The 19,729-nt window shown below is 37.1% G+C and overlaps 1 protein-coding gene across 2 annotated transcripts; it reads left to right on the plus strand.

Moving 5' to 3' along the window:
* Positions 1–1,478: 1,478 nt before the first annotated feature.
* LOC140227561 (probable ATP-dependent RNA helicase DDX52) lies at positions 1,479–14,792 on the plus strand. 2 transcript variants are annotated; one of them, XM_072307975.1, is made up of 14 exons: positions 1,479–1,568; positions 3,463–3,640; positions 3,840–3,922; positions 4,907–5,092; positions 5,687–5,767; positions 6,265–6,439; positions 6,937–7,009; positions 7,773–7,976; positions 8,592–8,682; positions 9,520–9,642; positions 10,188–10,414; positions 10,757–10,828; positions 11,287–11,379; positions 12,073–12,459. In XM_072307975.1, exons 1-14 carry the CDS (start codon positions 1,479–1,481, stop codon positions 12,317–12,319), a joined length of 1,923 nt encoding a protein of 640 aa, XP_072164076.1. In that variant the 3' UTR covers positions 12,320–12,459. The 2 variants fall into 2 exon arrangements, with proteins under 2 accessions (XP_072164076.1, XP_072164077.1); XM_072307976.1 differs by lacking the exons at positions 10,188–10,414; positions 10,757–10,828; positions 11,287–11,379 and having other exon boundaries at positions 12,073–14,792.
* Positions 14,793–19,729: the final 4,937 nt, after the last annotated feature.

Genomic DNA, 19,729 nt, shown 5'->3' on the forward strand with positions numbered 1-19,729 from the left:
AATAATAATAATAATAATAACAATAACAACAACAACAACTACAATAATAATAATAATAATAATAATAATAATAATAATAATAATAATAATAATAATAATAATAATAATAATAAAACAAGCCAGCCCACAGCAACAAGCAACTACTAGCATCAACATCAACTACTAGCATCAGCATCAACTAGCAACAAGTTAACAAATTTGCTCTTTGTAGAAGAGCGCACATATTAAAGGCTAACGAATGACCCATTTCTGAAGGATTCTTTTTTTTTTGATACCTCATGTAACAAATATATAGGCCTAGCTCAGAAAAAAAAAAACAACAACAACATCAAAACAAGTCTTACCATGTATAGTCTGGACACTTGATTTTTTTTTTTTTTTTTACATAGGGCCTAATGCTTAATATTTTTCCATTTTGTAGTATGAGTGGCTGACTTTCAAAATCTTTCAAGAGTTGTAGCTATATACTAAATGACCCTCATATGCCTACCATTCATATCACATGGTACACATCAATTGCATAGATTGATATTGATATTGTGCAGAGCTACAGGTTTTTAGTAAACACACACAACATCTAACTTTCCTAGATGCTTAAATATGCAGCACATGCCATATATCGTTGATATCCATCATATTCTTAATAGTGAAATTGTAGCTCCCTAAATAAAAATAAATGATTATTGGTACTGGTATAGGTCCTACCATCGTAATTGTCTATAGGCCTACTGTATAAATGATTTATACTATGATTAGGCCAACTTATCACTGCCTGGCCTCTGCTTTCTTTCAATGTAGAATGTAACATAGATGTATAGGATCCGATATTGTTACTTCAAATGCAACTTGTCAATATGTTTTTCTGTGTTAGCGCTTAAGGAACATTATTTTGTCACCAGTGCTATAGAAGCTCAACTATCATTATGATCATGATCATATAATCATAATTGTCATTGTTATCATTATCATTATTAATATTTATCGTTATTATCGTTATTATTATTATTATTGTTATTATTATTATTATTATTATTGTTATTATTATTATTATTATCGTTATTATTATTATTATTATTATTATTATTATTATTGTTATTATTATTATTATTATCATTATTATAATTAACACTAATATTACCATTATCACATTTAATGGGTGATTATTATACAGCGCTGCCAACATTGGAAACTAATTGGTTGAGAGTGAGACTCCCATAGGCCAATGCTATAATTTAGGAGTCAAAATGAGTGAGATCAATAGAAATGCATGCAAATGAAATAAAGTTTTAGAGTGAGAAAAGGACCAAAATGAGTGACTCTCACTCTCAATGAGTGAGAGTTGGCAGCTATGTGATCAAAAAATGAACTTGAAATCAACCATTGTATTACTAGTATTTGCGTACTAGTATTTGTGTGCTTTCGGAGTGTACTAACATCTGGTGGGAAATGTAATTCAGACTGAGAACACATGGGTTAAAATGGCGACTGCCATGAGCTTATTTCGACAGCTGGGAGCAGGAGCAAAATTCGACTTGAAACGCTTCAGAAGTGATGCTGAGAAATTTCATGTGAGTTTTGTTTGCCCACAATATGGATGATACATCTGTGTATGTAATGTAGCATAACGGTTATCTGTTGCGTGTTATTGTTATCCATAAATCTACTCGCATTTGGTTCTCTCTCGATAATAGTCCCAGGTATTAGTGATTGTGTGACTATATTGCTTTACACAGCTCTGATGCTGCACAGCAAATGCCGCGCCGTCTGCGCACGGCGTCTGGTTGGCATGATGGTCGGGTTAGCGATTGTGGTGTTTGCGAATGCATGCGTACGTATCAGACTCTGATGTAGACTTAAGATCTGGAGCTAGAGAATTAGAAAGCTCACTCATCTCCGCTCAGCTCAGGTCAGCTCAGAAAATTTTGTCAGTGTAAATTTACAAGTGTGATGTTTACATTCAGCAAAAAAAAAAAAAGAAAAAAAAAGAAAGGAAGTGAACAATTTTTCGAGTTCATATTTTTCATTGAAGATTTTGATGAAAATCAATGTATTATATAACATAGTAAAGGTAATATTGGCTATCAACCTAGATCTAGTAACTACTAGTGGTCTAGTAAACGGTAAAACTACGTCAATATAAAGGGATTTTTGTGCATGAGTGAACACATTCGTTTTTGTCCTCCAAGGCTCTAAAGTAAAAATTGCAAAAATTGACATGTTCTATTTGCAAATGCCCTTCAAGATAACAGTGTGCTAGAAGACCAGTTTAACACAATGAGAAACATGAATTAAACAGCAAAAATAAGTTTTTGTACTCCTTTTCTCTGTATAACCAGAAACAAAATCAAAGTGGGAAACTAAAGGCAGAAAATAAGAATTTTCTGTCAACTCAAACTTCAAATGACACAGGGAGTAAGGGTACATCAATGATTAAATGAACAGAATATTTTTATTTCATTCTTTAACTTAGTAATTCAAGAATTAATGAAACAAATAAAAAAACCCCCAAATATTATAATTTTCCTCATTTGAGAAATCAATTCAAGTTCGTACAGTACCACTTTTTATTAATATTGCATCCTCTTTCATTTCATTTGAATTTGAATTTGACAGAAGATTCATCATTTTCCTCCATTTTTAGCCTTTACTGATCTTTTGGTCTTCAAAGATATAGAGATCAAAGTTTTTTTTTTTGCAACCTAATTCATGTTTTTTTTTTTTTCGTTGTGTTAACTTTGTCTATTGTTCTTATTGTTACATGGAAGAGCACTTACGCATGGATGACAACTTGTTTGATTTGCAATTTTTACTTTTGTGCCTTGGAAGAGAAAAACAAAGGTGTTAATTTTCCCTTTTAATTGACCTACTAGGTTGATAGCCAATTAAATTACCTTTCATATGATATATAATACATTAATTTTTAGCCAGATATTCTATGAGAAATATAAACTTGGAAAAGTGTTTACTTTCTTTTTGCCGAGTGTACATACATAGTAGCTGTATCACTGTAGTATCAGTCGCATCAATTGTATCAGTTTTCAATGTACCAGGCCTAAAGACTAAAGTGAATTAGCTGTACACAGTATATATTCAGTGAATAGCCTACAGTCAATAACATTAATCTTATTGAAAGAATTCTTCAGAAAAATACTAGGTAATTATACTCTAGTTTGTACGAAAGCACCAGTCAAACCCAAAGAACAAAATCAGTGAAACCAATTAAAGAAGCAAAAGATGCCGAAACCTGTTCATATTTATTAGATATCTACAGTATACATCACATGTATGTGTGTGCATGTGCAGAGCCTAGTGTAGGTGCCTACAATGAAAATCTGTACTACGCTGTACTTGTGTTCTGACATTTTGCTATATTTCTAATTTCATTATGATGTCAGTTTCATTTTAAATCTTATTGGTTTTTGCCCTGTTTTTGTTTTATCTCTCTTTTTTTCTCATGAACAGTTGGTCAGGGCAAGCAGCAAGCAACTGCCCCAGCAGGATATCGTCAAGGCATTGGACATCTTTGGACAGGACAAAGAGGGGCAGTCCAGCCAGAAGTTAGCAGAGGAACCCCATGGAGAGAAGAGAAAGGCTGATGATGTCCAACAAGAGAGAGACAAAAAGAAGAGGAAGAAACAAAGTATGCAAAGTTTATTCTGTCGATGCTATAGTCAGACCTGTCTTAGTGGCTAGCTGTGTCTCTATGGCCTCTATCCCCCCCCCCCCTGATCCTTTGCAAGAATACAAATACAAATCTTTTTGTATGTTCTAGTTTGAGAGTAAGTGCATTGTTTGCTAATCTATATCAAAATGTACTTTTTTCTTCTTTTTTTTTTCAGAAGCTCAGGAGAAGATACCAGAAACATCTGATGGTGAGGAAAAGCTATCCGAAGAAAAAGTGAAACAAAGAAGAGTTGAAAAGGTATATTTTGGCACTCTAGGGGAGGGGAGGGGGTGTGTGAATAGGCATCTTAAATTTGCTTGATGTGTACATGACTGAAAGAAATAGGATTGTTCCCAAATTATAGGGCAATCATAAACAACAACAGCAAATTATCCCCTGTTTTATCAGAGAATTTGTTGATATCTCATTGTCACAAATGGGGATTGATTTTGCAATCGTGTGAAATCGTCTGAAGATCAAATGGCAAAAATTCTCTGAACAATACTTTCATCTAGCGATCTAAATGAATTGAAAACAACTGAAATATGCAGATATATTATGTGCCATTGTGGTACACTTGCTTACAATTAATTTGATGAAGACAAAAAGCCTCGGGCAAATTTCTTCCATGTTGCTTCAGGTAATTGCTCTCAAGTTTTGGCTTCTCCTGTGGTGAAGGTGAAAATTTAACATAATCACAAAGTGCTAAGCATGTTTATTGCTCTTCAGTTCTTGTTGATTTCATTTTTAAGTTGCTTTCAAAATACCACATTGCCCTTTCTCTGAAAGTACAATTTACTGACAGAATACTCACTTTGCTATATAACTCTGAGAATTCAGCTGATGCATACTATGTGTAAGATTTAGGTACTGTATGCACCATATATTTAGGGAGTGTAACTTTTTGCAAATCAGGACTTCTGACAATTTTGCGAGTAATTAAATTTGAGATTGTGGAGTACAGCACTGAACGGAGAAATGTATCTGTGGAAGTCACATTCATGTAAGGATCAGAGTTAATGTTTTCTTGTGTTTTTAAATTAGGCAATAGCCCCTGACTTGCAAAAGTTGTGAAAATGAAAACCTCATGAAAACAGTTTATCAGTGCACCACTACCAAACAACAGAGGTTTCATATGTTTATATATCGCACTTGTATCTCCCCATGTGCTGCCATGTTGGTATGTAAGAACTGTTACATAATATCTTCCTGCACTCTGTGTTCCATTGGTCCATGCTAAAGGTCAAGTCTATTCGGAAGAGGAACAGGATCTACGTTCAGGGCGAGGACATTCCAGATCCCGTGGAGAGCTTTGAAGAACTTAGCAGTGAATATCAGCTTGACCCTTATGTCATCAACAACATAACCCGAGCAGGATATGAAAGCCCGACACCTGTTCAGATGCAGGCTGTACCAGTCATGATGCATGTATGCTATCACAACTGTCACAACTACAATGTAGCAATCATGCATGGCAGCATATTTAAATTCTCTTTGCTATTAGGTTGTGGAATGAAATGTCTTTGTTCCATTTTTTTCTTCAAAAACATTCCACAGAAATGGGGAGAAAGTTGGCTACTTGACAAGCTAGAGGTCAAGAAAATTGGCTTTAAAGTCTAGATACTGTGCAGGAGCTGTAGGAGACATGGCATTTCAACACTGTAGGTAAATTAAAAACAACTTAATAACATGCTTTTTTGAAAGCCCAACTGTTACAAATTTTAAGACACTCTTGGAATTTGAAGTTTCAACAAAGAAACTGTAAAAATGTATGCTATGATGATTTGCCAGCAGACATTTACATTGGGTGATGAGAAGAGAACGTTACCCCCTTGTGTGCTGTGCAATAGACCATTGTGCAACTCTTCCATCTCAAGAGATATGGCATTAAAGCCATGAGACTTGTCGAAAAGACTGATTTTAATTCATCAGCAATATCAAATCAGTCATTTAGTTGTTGTGGGATGTAGTCTGTGGCACAAAATTATTGACGAATTGTATCGTATTTCGTCCTGATTTCAGCGCCGTGAGCTCCTTGCCTGTGCACCGACGGGATCGGGCAAAACAGCTGCATTCCTGCTCCCTGTCATGCATCACTTGAAGGTTAGTCATGTCACAAATTCAAACTCTTTGTTCAGTAGTGATGAAACTCCTAATAAACAGAAGATAGGTGTTGATTTTCAATATGAATGACTTGAGAGTAGAAGGCCATTTGATATTAATAGATTCTGCTATTAGAAACAAGACCTCAACAGTATTAGATTTTCTATGATGCTATTAAAAGACAACAACATTTTTTTCTTGTAAAACAAAAAGAGCTTGTTAATTTTGAAATGACTCTTCATTCACTTTCTATTTGAAAATGGTAATAATAAATATAATAGTAATAGTATTAATAATGATAATAATAATAATGATAATGATAGCAATAATGATAAAGTACATTTATAATAAGTACACTTTGCTGAAAAAAAAAAAATGCTCTGTTTCTGTCTTGCTACTATGTCATCACTGTATTTATGATGGGAAGTTAGACGTAGGAGGAGTAGATGTTTGTAAATAAATGTAGTGATCTAGTGACTTATTATTTTATTGTGCAGGGACCAAAGAAGAAAGGCTTTCGTGCCGTCATCGTGTCGCCGACACGAGAGCTCGCCCAGCAGACGTATCGCGAGCTGATGAGACTGTCTGAGGGCAGCGGACTGAGAATTCACACCATCGAGCATGGGGCGAAAGCAATGCAGAAATTTGGCCCTAAGACCGCCCAGAAATTTGGTAAGTTGTTCTGAGTGGCTGTCTCTGAAAATCAATTTCCCAAATAGCTTAAATACTATGAGCTTCAAATGTCTCATCCACATCTCATATGACAGTACTTGACATTAGTGATGGCCCGGTGGCCCCGGGGCCACTAAAATTGGTGTCGGGCTACCAAATTTATTTTTTGGTGGCCCAATGCGGCAACTAAGATTCAAAATGGGTTATAACTTTTGCTCTTATTTCAGGCCATTACATATATTTTTCAGGCCACCACAATTTCATATTTAAAGATTTTAGTGGCCCGAATGGGCCTCCAAGCAAAAAAGTTTTCGTTGAGCCCTGCATATGTTATCCTGTATCGACTGTTTCATCTCTACATTGAGGTAATACTGTAACTATATGTTATTTATTCATTGACTTTTGGACGACCTGAATAATTTTTCAGAGACCTGATGCTCTTTTAACGTTGCTCTACATTTTAATCCACTTCCTCATTTTTTGTGTCAATCTTGCAGATATTCTTGTGACAACTCCAAACAGACTTGTGTATTTGCTGCAGCAAGACCCTCCTGCCATCAACTTGAGCAAGTAAGTGATAGTGTAAAGTACATATGTTATTCGTATATATATTTTGTCAAGCGCATTTTTTTTTTTTTTGCATACTGGTATTTCATCACACAAAACCAATTGCATTATTAACCCGTTGAGGACGAGTCCCGAGTATACTCGGGCAGGTGTCTATGGGAAATGCGTGTTGTAGCAAAATTAAACCATCCTCAACGGGTTAAAGAAGCACCGATATTTAGTGTACTTCAAAACGATTACCAGGGGCCCGTTTCATAAAACTTGTCATCAGTGACATGTTATTGATGTGACAAGCTACTGAAATCCTTGCATCTGATTGGCTGAAAGCAAATTTGTCATAGAAATGTGGCAGTTTTCACTGATAACAAGTTTTATGAAATGGGACCCTGGTGTACAAATGAGTGTGCAATGTGCTAGTATGATGCTGATTACATTTTTATGGCAGAATTGCTGGCAATGAAAATTCATTAAAAATCAAGTTATATTACTAAAGATGTTTTAAATATTTGCTGTTGTTCAGACTAGCTATAAATGGACAAATTATTGCTCAAGAAAAGGAACACAACCAATATAATACATAACAGAAAATTTGATGCAAATTGTTTGAATATTTTAATAATAGTGCTATTGTAATTTTTTTTCTGTAGAAGTAGTAAATGAAAGAAATATACTAGATAAGAGTGTATTGGAATATCAAGTGATGACACATAAACACAGTACCTCAGTTATGAATGTCATGTTTTTTTTTTCATTGTTGCTCTTGCAGTGTTGAGTGGTTGATTGTGGACGAATCAGATAAGCTGTTTGAGGAGGGCAAGACGGGATTCAGGGACCAGCTGGGAACCATCTACCAGGCCTGCGACTCATCGCACGTCCGCCGTGCCATGTTCAGCGCGACGTTCGCCTACGACGTTGAGCAGTGGTGCAGGCTGAACCTGGATAATGTAGTCACAGTCAGTGTTGGGGCAAGGTGAGTTCAAACATCATCTGCATCTTTTTAACCCATTGAGGATGGTTTGATTTTGCTACAACAAGAAATTCCCATAGACACCTGCCTGAGTATACTTAAGACTTGTCTTCAATGGGTTAAAGGAAGGCTTCAGGTGATACTGTAAGTTTCATTATGTGATAAAGGAAGGCTTCAGGTGATACTGTAAGTTTCATTATGTGATAATATTATACACTTTCACTCATTTGAACTCACATTATTCCCTCCTACGTTGTGCATGTCTTCTCCGTGCTATAACTGTCCTTGCTCTTTGCTTTCATTTTGTTTTTTCTATCAATTTCTAATCATCCCCTTGTTCACAAATGTTTAATGTGTAAACTAACTCTCATTCACCACAAACTTATTTTATGTAGGATCTCCCATGCCATTATAATTCATCACATACATTGTGCACACTATAACTTCCAGAGAATATTGTATTATAGCCATGAAATGGATCTGTTGTTTCACTGAAATTAAACTTGAGGTTGAGAATAGAGAAATTACAATTTCTAAACAGATCTTATTTGTGTAGCATGAAATAAGAAAGTATTGTAATAATTCTTATCTTTTTTATGTTTTCCTACAACTGTGAAGGAACACTGCCAATGAACAGATAGAACAAGATCTGACATTTGTGGGTGGAGAGTATGGCAAGCTATTGGCAGTCAGAGACATTTTCAGTAAGGTGAGAAAGCACGGTGGCAGTAATGACCATGATCCCTTGTCAGAAAGCTATAAAACAGTTATCGTCTATTTCAAAAATTGCAGGTACTGTCCAGTTATTGAAATTGTTGCCGTTGCAACTGCAGTTGTTGTTACATGCATAATGAATATATTTCTCAGTATCATGAATTGCAAGGAACAAATTGTGCAGGAGAAGTAGAAAGAAAGAAGCCTCATTCACCATGCAATTCTACTTACTGACTGGTACTTCCTTGCCTGGTTTTGTTTCCTTCATAAGCATCGAATTAAAACAGATTTTGTCAATCCAAGTGACTAGATTGAAGATAATTCGTTATTCTGATTTCAAATTTTGATTCATTTTTTGATGCTTGTTGCCGCTTTGGCAACAAGATCTTGTATCTACAAAATGTCAAATGTTTAAGAGAACATACACACACACGCAAAAAAACAAACAAACAACAACCATGGCAGCCAAAGCACTATATCAAATGGGCTAGCCTTTCCTTTACATGAACATGCCATGGTGGTTTAATTTTTGGGGTAAGACAGCTAGGATTTAGACAGGATTATCTGACCATTAAACCAAAAAAGTCATTTTCACAAAAATTTCAGATACCAGGTCTTGTCACCCCAGCGACGTTGTGCTGTTGGTAATTAAAGTAATAAGTGATAATAATATTCACAGTAATTGTTGCATAAATTACAATGCTCTCCTGCAAGGCGCATGAAGAACTTTTCAATGTATAGCCCTTTATTCACCAAAAGAATGATTGAAAAATGAATAAATCAGCGGACCACTGATCAGTCAGTATGGATTCATATTTCTTTGGTGGAACAGGGCTTCACTCCTCCAGTCCTGGTCTTTGTGCAGTCCAAGGAGCGAGCCAAGGAGCTGTTCCAGGAACTGATCTATGACGGGTACAACGTCGATGTCATTCACGCCGACAAGACACAGACACAGGTAATAGGCTAATACATGGCCTAACCCGTTGAGGACGGACTGATTTTGCTACAACACACATTTCCCATAGACACTTGCCCAAGTATACTTGGGACTCGTCCTCAGCGGTTTAATGAAGGATTTTCTGTCTTGGGAAATGATGACTTCAAACTCTTTTTGAGAAAGTACCTGGTGATAACCAGTTCATCCATGCTCTTAATTTGCTTGTAGGATCTCTTTACTTAAACTTTAAACTTGCTTTAAGTATGTTAGCATATTTGTATATATGTATGTATGTATAAACCAGGCAGGTAGCCATGTATATTGTTTAAAGCATGTATTATTCCCAGATTGATATACACACTGTAATTATCTCAAGCCAGATGTGAGCATGTATTCCTTCACTTTGGTGTTTTTATTAGTAAACTAATATCCAAACACATTGCATTTCAAAATCCAACCCTTTAAATCATTCAGGATATTCTATAGCAACTAAAAGATGTGTGATCTGAGCCAGTTGCTTGTAAACGCTAATAATATGTTTCATCCATGTGACATACTTAAAGAGAGACAACATTGTGAAGGGTTTCCGCTCTGGCAAGATCTGGGTCCTCATCGCCACAGAGCTGATGGGCAGGGGTATTGACTTCAAGGGCGTCAACCTCGTCATCAACTATGACTTCCCCACCTCGGCCATCAGCTACATCCACCGCATTGGGAGGACGGGAAGGGCTGGCCGGACCGGGAGGGCAGTCACCTTCTTCACGGAAGATGACACAGTTCACTTACGAAGGTGGGGGATGCAGGGAAAGACAAATTCAGGGGGGGGGGGGAGGGGTAGAGAGAGAGAGTGAAAGTTATAGTAAGGGTGAGAAAAACAATGTTTAAACTGCTTCATGAGAACCGAACAATTTTATGAAAGTTTTAGAGTGGAACTTGCAAGTCATAGATTTTCATTTGTAGATTTTAAAATTGCTTCATTTTTATGAGTCCTTCCATTTTAAGTTTGTTTGTTTCCATCACGTTATTGATGTTAGCTTGAATGTAAAGTCGATTTCATGAATAAGGTGAGGGATATTGATTAAATGCTGGCTATAGACATTTGCTTACTGTTGTTTTTATCGTCTTCTCACAGCATTGCCAACGTGATGCGGAATGCTGGTTGTCCGGTGCCTGACTACATGCTGCAGATTAGAAGGCTGTCAAAGTAAGTCTGTTTGATATCTTCTTCCACCTAGAGTTTGAGATTCAGGGAGGAGAGAACATACAAGCAGACAAACAAATATATGTAAATACATACAGACAGGCAGACATACATACAGACATACGGACAGACAATTAAGCAAACCAGCCCACACAACAAATGCATAAACCAACCCACCAACAAATCAAGAAATATGCAATTGCAGAAATATAGACAAGCAAATGATGTACAACAAAAACCCAACAAACAAACTGCACACATGAAAAAGAAAACAAAACAAAACATGTTTGATTTTTTTATGTTCCCAGCTCCAAAGAAAATCTATCACATGAAGATTTCACAATAGATGATGTTAGATAAGCATGCTCCTACTTGTAGGGATGTGGTGTACAGTTAAGAATCAGCTTTGGAATTGAGAGCTTATTGTGTATGACCTTGTGTCTTTTACATCTCCATTCCAGGAAGAAGAAAAAAGCCTTGGAGAAACACCCCGTCAAGCGAGACACGATCAGGACGCTGCCCAAGCAGGACCTACAGAGAGCCAAGAGGAAAAGGTGAGTTTATGGGTTCACGCAGAAGCCCCTGTAGCTCATCATCCTGATTTTGTCCCTCCTAATGGGGGAGACTGGATTTATGTCACTCTGACAGTAACTGCTCATACACCCTTCTCGTCATCTCGCTCGAACTGGGACATCCTCCTTTCTCATTCCAACCTTCCCAAGCTACTCTTCCACCTTCTAATTCAACGCCTTCTTCTGTAGTCTTATTGTAGTCTTTTTGCACGTAGCGTAAAATTTCATGATTAAGTAGAAATTCATTCCTTAGTCTGGGAAAAACCATTGCAGGGGTGCACCCTATAAACAAGCTCGAAAACAATATCATCAGTCCTTGGATGAGCAAATAAAAAGTGCTACCTCATGTACCTCATGTGCCACTCGTTTTCAGTTCCATGACATTTGCTCCAGCAGTAATTGCTTCCATGAAATATCTACACGCTAAGCCAAACATAAATTCTACCCATAAATATAACCCTAACCCTAATCCTAATCTTCACATCACACTAAACTTAAAAACCCTATCAAACCCTAACTCTCAGTCCTTGGAGAAAATAAGACCAGAGCAATTGTCACAATAGCAAACGTTGTGTCACTCTTACTTTCATTAACTATTAACGCATGTCAGAGCAGCCTTGAAAGAGTGGCTCTGTCAGTCTCTTATTCAGTCATCTTTTGAATTTTTTACTGAAGGGAAATGATGAAGAAGAAGACGAAGAGGAAGAAAGCCAAGCCTTCTGGAGGAGGTCCACCCACGTCAGAGATGGAGAAGGGTGTGGCAGGAGAACATGCAAAAGGAAAGACAAAGTCTGTACCAAGCGGTACCACCCAAGCAACAACAAAACCCAAAGGCACAAATGCTACAGCAAACAAAAGCGCCAGCGGATCAAGGAAGGAGAGGAGGAAAAAGAAGAAGACGTCAAAGATGCCAGCTACGTGAGAAAAGTGGAAATCGTCTTTACATATGACATGAACGCAGTCTATGTCATAGGGCCGTGTGCTTGTATTGGACTTATTACGGAAGGGAGGGAAATTCTTGGTGGCACAACATGTCACACATTCTGACAACAAAACAAATCACCCCCACCATTTAAAGTAACAAGAAAACTTTATTCCTCCCTCGTGATCCATCTTCCATCTTCAACGTGGGGCGAACAGGCCACACCCACTTTGTACAAATGCATATTCATGACAGACAGACTGCAAAGTGGACTCTCCACCACCGTCGTGAAACAGCAATCGAATCATACTTTATGTTGCACCTGATGACAGATAAATTGCTGACTCTCCTAACTGAATGAAGACATAAATGTTCTCAGAGTATTTGTTGTTGTTGTTGTAACAATTCAAATAAGGATATGCAATTGATAAACTTCTGTTTGTAGCAACCAATAGCTTTGTATGAGTACACTAGTAGTTGGGGGAGTTGTACACAGAGACAAATCCTAGCTTTAATCCATCATAAAACCTTGATTATTTTGGGGATTTTTTTTTTCCCCTTGTCCTGTCTTTACATAAATCTTATTCATTGTCAATTGTCTTGGGCAAAATAGGCGTAAGAATGAAACCAGGAAACTGCTCAGTTTCTTCTTTTCTGACATGCTGTAGGTTTTTTTTTCCTTACTACATGTGTATCCTGTGAGAGGAGGGAAATGGGTGAGGAACCCTCATGACATTGCCATAGAAGGAAATGAGTCATCTTAAAACATTTTGCTAAACTTGCAAAAAAACTATTCAAAGATGAAACAAAAATGTAAACTTGGAGGAATTTTGCCAGGAAAAATAAGACCACCAAAGAAACAAATTCCTGACATGTCTGCATTATAGATTGTACACGTTGTATTGAGAAGACTGATGATGTACAAAAGGCTAGCACACCAACTCCAACTCATAGCCAATGAAAGAATTTTATGTTCAGCTCTTTGAATTCTATCACTGTAGACATTTTTATCAGTATTTATTCTTTTCAGTTTATAACCAATTGCATTTTAATGTGTGGATGCATCAATATGTTATGCTTGTCCAGATTTTGAAACAAACTTAATGCAGTTGTTTTAAACTCGCACATGGCTTAAAGGGATGGTACAGTATTGGTGGAGATGAGAATTGGGCTTTTAACTTTTTTCGAGGTACCAAGAAAACACTTATGATATAGTACAGAGCATACCATTTTAAGAGGAATTCAAAGTTTATTTGATGAAAATCGGGTTAGGAATGACTGAAACATCCAAAAACAAAGTAAAACAAAGCGATCGTAATAAAGTGTGGGTCCCACACTTTATTAGAATTGCTCTTTTTTGGATATCTCAGCCATTTCAAAAGCAATTTTCATCAAATAAACATTGAATTCCTCATAGAATTACGTGCTCTTTCATATTTCATAAGAGGTTTCTCATTATCTGACCAAAAAAATGTTAGAAACTAAAATTAGGTCTCAACCAAAACTGTATGATCCCTTTAAACCTCTCTGATGAACAATTTCTGTGCCAATGACTTTGGACAGTGTGTACACTGCTCTGTGGTATTTCTGTACTGATCAGCACTGAAAGTAACACAAAAGATTCAGTCTTTCATGCGTTGCTGCTCTTCACCATCCAATATCACAGTTACAGAAACTACACTGTATACTGTACTGGTATCACACTGCTCCCAGCAGAGTGCCTGGGAAAGTTCTGAATGGTGATCTGCACAGGGTGTTTCAGACTTGTGTAGCTGAAGACACTGGTAATGTAGGAGAGGCAGAAGAATAGAACAGATGGGGGGGGGGGGGGACTTTTAGGAGGTTGGACTACACTGTAAGTAAATCATTGCCACTTGTGCATTTTCAAACCAGGACATTGCTTTTGTTATTCCTTTTTGTGCTTGTGTCTTGTGTTATTTCTTGTCAATTTCTCTAATTCATTTGTTTGTTTTTTAAATAATCATTGAACATTGTATGTCTCATTACTTTTTGAGGGATACATCGCTATGCTTAGAGTTGCTGATGTACCCAAGTGAGAAAAGAAAAAAAAAAAAACAAACAAACAAACAAACAAGGTGAGACACTGATTAGTTGCCTTTGTTTTTTTTTTTTTTTTTTATTGGAGCAGAAAGGATTTCTGAAACTTTCCATAAGTGATTTCCATGTGATTTTAATCCTTAACATGACTCTAAGGCTTGAGAGTGTGGACAGATGTGTAGTATGTTGAGGATTTTTTTTTCTTCCTGAAAATAAGTTCTGAGCATAACAATTAATAGGAATGAGGGAGATGGAAAGAGAGAGAGAGAGAGAGAGAGAGAGAGGGAGAGCACCGCTATGAACCTTTAACTTTGGTTCTACTTAATGTTTGCTAGACGGAAATTGAGTCGGTAACTAGAATAAATGCATACGTTTTGATTATTGTTGGCAAATCAAAGGTATTGTAATTGAATACAATGTACCTCCATTCGCATTTTTTTTTTCCAGCATATTACAGAAAAAATGAGCTTACATGATGAATTGTCTTTTCAGCTCGTTATTTGAAAAACTGTCTGATCAAATTTGGCTGTGGCTTCAAGTTTGTGTTATATATTGAAGAGTAATTTAGAAACGCACAAACACACACCCACAGTCCCAACACCGACTGAGACAATGGTTAAAGGATCATTTATGTAGGCAGTATGAGGCACTACCCTAGTTATTTTTGTCCATATTTCCTGTATATTTTTTCTGCCCACTGTACACATCCAACACTGTAACGCGTCTATTTTGAGGGTAGATAAGCCTATAGACACTACTATGCAAGATGGTGTACTTTAAGTATGATTATGAAAGCAAGTGTCTATTTGAATGAAACAAACTCAGTGTGTGTGTGTGTGTGTGTGTGTGTGTGTGTGGACAGAGAGAGAGAGAGAGAGAGAGAGATCGGGAGAGAGAGAAAGAGCGCAAAGGAGATCGGGAGAGAGGAAAAGAGATGAATAGATCAATAACAAGATGGACGAATGCACTGCAAAACATACATTTTTACACCTATGTGTATTCTATGGGTAGGACACCGTCATCATCGTCAAAATTATTACACATACACCATTGTCATCACTGTCGATATCTTCATTGTTATCCTAGGTTACCTAAAAATAAACAGACACTGAATTTCGATGTCTGCATCCTGTAGTCATCACCAGTGTCATCACAACCATCACTACCATCATCAGCATCATCATTAGTATCGTTGTCCAAGTCAATGTTAAAGGACCTTGTCAATGAGGTAGACAACCTCGTGATCACACAGCAATTATTAATACGTTACTCGTCTATCGCATTCGGTGCAAAAGGCTTAAGTTCACTGCGATGAAAAGAGTTCTAAGATTGTAATGCAGATCAAAAGCCTGTAAATGCATGCTACCTGTATAACCGGCAACAGTGGAGTGATGATACGCACCAAGAACACACACAAACAGACACATACACACATGCACACGCACACGCACACGCACACATATACACATTAACACAAACACATACATGAAACATACATTGTGTTCCTAATTTCAACCTCCTGCAAACAACTCCAACTTGATACATGTGGAAGCTGTACAAAATGCAATACCAGTCGTGATTAACTTGTAAACGGTGTCAGGAAAACACGTTTATTCTTTTCCACGCATTGAAAGAAAAGATATAAAAAAAAAAGAAAAAAGAATACAACCATTAACAAAAATGTCGTATTCAATCACTTACGATTAAACAGCATAAAATTTGTCGTATTGAATAACTTAACGATCAAATAACAACTTTACAGGCATGCTAGTCTATGGTAGGAATAAATAGCGTATCATGACCATGTCGAGTGAGAATGACTGACGAGGAGTTCGAGCAACCAGTCTAGTCGGTGTCGGAAGTCTCTACGGACGTCGAGTCGGACGCCGACGAGGTGGAGTTCGAGGAATCATCGTCCTGACGTCGAAAACGGTATCCTGAAACGACGAGCAAAAACACATGAAGAATAAAGATGATAGAATTACATCTTTAAGCGAAAGTGCGGACTTTAAATTACAAAAGAAAGAAAAAAAAAGAAGGAAGAAGAAAATGATACGCAAACAGAGACATCACAGAACGGGAAAGAAGGGAAATTTAAAAAGTTTGTGCGTTTGAGTATGTAAGTGTGTATAATTATGTTTGTGTGTACAGAAGGTGAATAGGAGAAAACAACAAGGAACTACACAATTTGTATAGTATAGGAGGAACAGGACTTGAGCGAGAGAGACAGACAAGAGGGAAAGAGAGATAGAGGGAGAGAAAAAAAGATAAAAGCAAATAATGTATGCTGAGATAGAAAACGTGTCGACATGTACCACCAAGCAAAGTACAGATCCATAGCTTTAAGCATGTTTCGGTACAACATTCACCAATATATCGCACAGAAAGATTTGTCAATACTTTCATTCGTCATAAATCACAAAGCACAAGTATTACAACCAGGAATTGAAAGAATTCCACAAGAATTTGGCACTCAAAAAAATTGCAGAAACACCGCGTATGCTACTGTAAGTGGTAGATGGTTATACGTATCACCAGGGCGTGTCTAATTTTACTATCAACTTTGCTGTTTTTTTTTCTTGAATACTTTTCATCTTCAAAGTTGTACTAAAGTTAGAGTGGACTCTGGTTAAAACAAAAAACTAGTTAGGACAATCGAAATCATTTTGTTATATTAAGGTTGAGGAAAAGCTTTGCGGCAAGAAGAATTATTGTTATGACGAGAGTTTGTGATGCCAGTATACTTTAAAACGCCAGTCCGCTGTATCTTTCTTGAAAGAAAACTTTGGTGAAAATAAATCCTTCAGCTTCATCTTACCTGAAGTAGTCATATCTTTATCGTAATTATATCTTTTTCTTTAAAGTAGGCTACTCTTTAAATATTCTTTCTTATTTTCTTTCTTTCCTGCATATTTTCATGTGAACATGGTTGATTTGTCTTGCTGTGTGCAAGTGGAGAAATGAGATAATCCGAAATGAACTGAAATGAAATGACGTGTTCGTCTCTCTAGACTTACACGCGGGGGGCACTCCGTGACGTCACGCATAATCAAGACTTCAAACGTAGTACAACACATGGCAGGCCGAAACCTGAAGTAGTCATATCTGTATCACAATTATATCTTTTTCTTTAAAGCACTCGATTCTTTCCTATTTTCTTTTTCCCTATGATGCGAACAGGATTGATCTGTCATTTTAATTTAATTTAATTTTAATTTTTAAGTGGAAAAATGGGATAATCTGAACTGAACTGAACTGAAATGAAATGAAGTGTTCGTCTCTCTAGACTTACGCTGCGGGGGGCACTCCGTGACGTCACGCATATCAAGACTGCAAACGTAGTACAACACATGGCAGGCGGACTCCAGAGTTTCAGTGGTGGAACCCTTGCAGAACTCTGCTCCGTCAGCCCTGTACAACAGCTCCTGTAATTCTGGGGTTGTTTCGAAAGCTGTCGACGAACAACCCGTCTCGGTATACCCCTCGCACAGCGCGGTGAATTTCAGAGATATGGTCGTGTCCTTCGCGGGTGCTGCGAGTGAAGAGAAAATTCCAAATTATTTCCTTTAGCAATTTGCAATTTGTTGAGAAAAAAAAAAAAGGAATAAGCACCGTGATTGCCAACCAAAATTTTAGCCCAAATGCTCATATGGTTACAATTCTCCTAGCACGCATGATTCGGTGTTTAAAAGTCGCGTGATGAGAAAACTCTGTTTGTTTTTTTTTTTTAGGTTGACGGTATAAATTGCACATTACTCTTTAAAAAAAATTGAGTGAAAATATTCACTCTTAAAGGAGTGAATACAAAAAAAAAGAGTGAATTTAGAGTGAAATTGGAGTGAATTTTGAGTGAAAATGTTCATTTTCACTAGAGTGACCTCAAGGATCACTCCAAAATCTTCGAGTGATCCCTTTGGCCTTTGGTGGTGACTTACCTGACGCTGAATACGCAGAGAAATACGCCACCAGGCACAGGCAGACGGCGAGTGAGAGCTTCATCTGCATGGGAGATGATGGGCAAGAAGACATTAATGGAGGCGTTTCTAACAGAGAGTCCGTACGATACACAGTGCGATGTTATGATATATGAAATCACAGAAGATAACCATGCAGGTTAGGAAATGCTCTTAATCTTATCAACTGCACCTCGGTAAAATTATTCGATTCAAATCACTTTACGTAAGAACTTGATACAAACTGAACATGCTATAGGTGAATATGCATGGACATATAATACACACCTAGACAGTACTGTGCAGGATAGTATTCAGCTGAACTTTCATTTCAGCAAAAATACTTAAAAACAACATCAAACGCAGACCTTCACTTGCCCGCATATTTGCGCACACCCTCATTTACTATCTCAGTAATAAAAGCAGCATAATAGGCATAGTCTATATCATCAAAACGGCATAGAGTATTATCGGTTGAAAGTCTGAAACACAGATGGAACAATACTTTAGGCAGTGATTTTTAGTTTAATAGATAAGACAAGCATACACACGGCGTATAGGTTTTTGTAAGGCGAATATATTACTTTTGATCTCGATTCCAAGAGTATTCTCCGAGACATCCCTAAATGATGTCCATAAATCTTACCTTGCTGTTCTCCATTCTGCAGTGATGACTCCAAGACAGAATGCTCGGAAAGAAATTTTTCACAAAGTATACCAAGTCCGAGAGAGAAGACAGCAAAGTTGGTTGTGTACTTTAAACTTGACTCCTGGTCACTGCGATTAACGATTCAGCGAGTGAGCTAGCCGCTTATATAGAGATTTTTCGGCGCAATCTTCCAATTGAAGAGTTTGTTCGCAAAAACCGATAAGTCCATATTTGCCAAATGGAGATATTTGCGATTAAAGGTCAGGACAAATAGAGGGAATAATAAGAAAATATTTGCTTCTTCTGATCATAACTTCAAAAATGTACCCTTATATGTAGGGACCAATATCTCATTTAAAAGGAATTATTTTGTACTTTATGACCGAGACCGTACTTCAAAATCTTCAAAAATGGACTTATCGGTCTTTGCAAACAAACTCTTCAATTGTTTCTCTCCCAAACAAAATGATGAACACATCAAGGGCAGATGAGACAGGGTCTCCCAAAAGTAGTTATAAACAATACACAGGGATATTCATACCGTTTACCTATTTATTACATTATTCATTTATTTGTTTATTTATTTTTTGTTTGAGGTAAACAACATCATCACCCCCAATCACAAATTTGATAAACAGATCAAGGATGGGTAACCGACAGAGCTTTTGGCAGTGGCACATTGCTGCCAATCAGCAGAGAAATGTGACACTCAACATCATTGTTGATTTTGACCTCCGCTTAATTCTAGCC

Source organism: Diadema setosum, chromosome 4 (assembly GCF_964275005.1).
Source record: "Diadema setosum chromosome 4, eeDiaSeto1, whole genome shotgun sequence".
Classification (NCBI taxonomy): Eukaryota; Metazoa; Echinodermata; class Echinoidea; order Diadematoida; family Diadematidae; genus Diadema; species Diadema setosum.

Coding starts and splice junctions, on each gene's coding strand:
- LOC140227561 (XM_072307975.1), top strand. CDS start 1,479: ATGGCGACTGCCATGAGCTTATTTCGACAGCTGGGAGCAGGAGCAAAA. Junction 5,093..5,686: donor CTGTACCAGTCATGATGCAT/GTATGCTATCAC, acceptor TCCTGATTTCAG/CGCCGTGAGCTCCTTGCCTG. Junction 7,977..8,591: donor ACAGTCAGTGTTGGGGCAAG/GTGAGTTCAAAC, acceptor ACAACTGTGAAG/GAACACTGCCAATGAACAGA.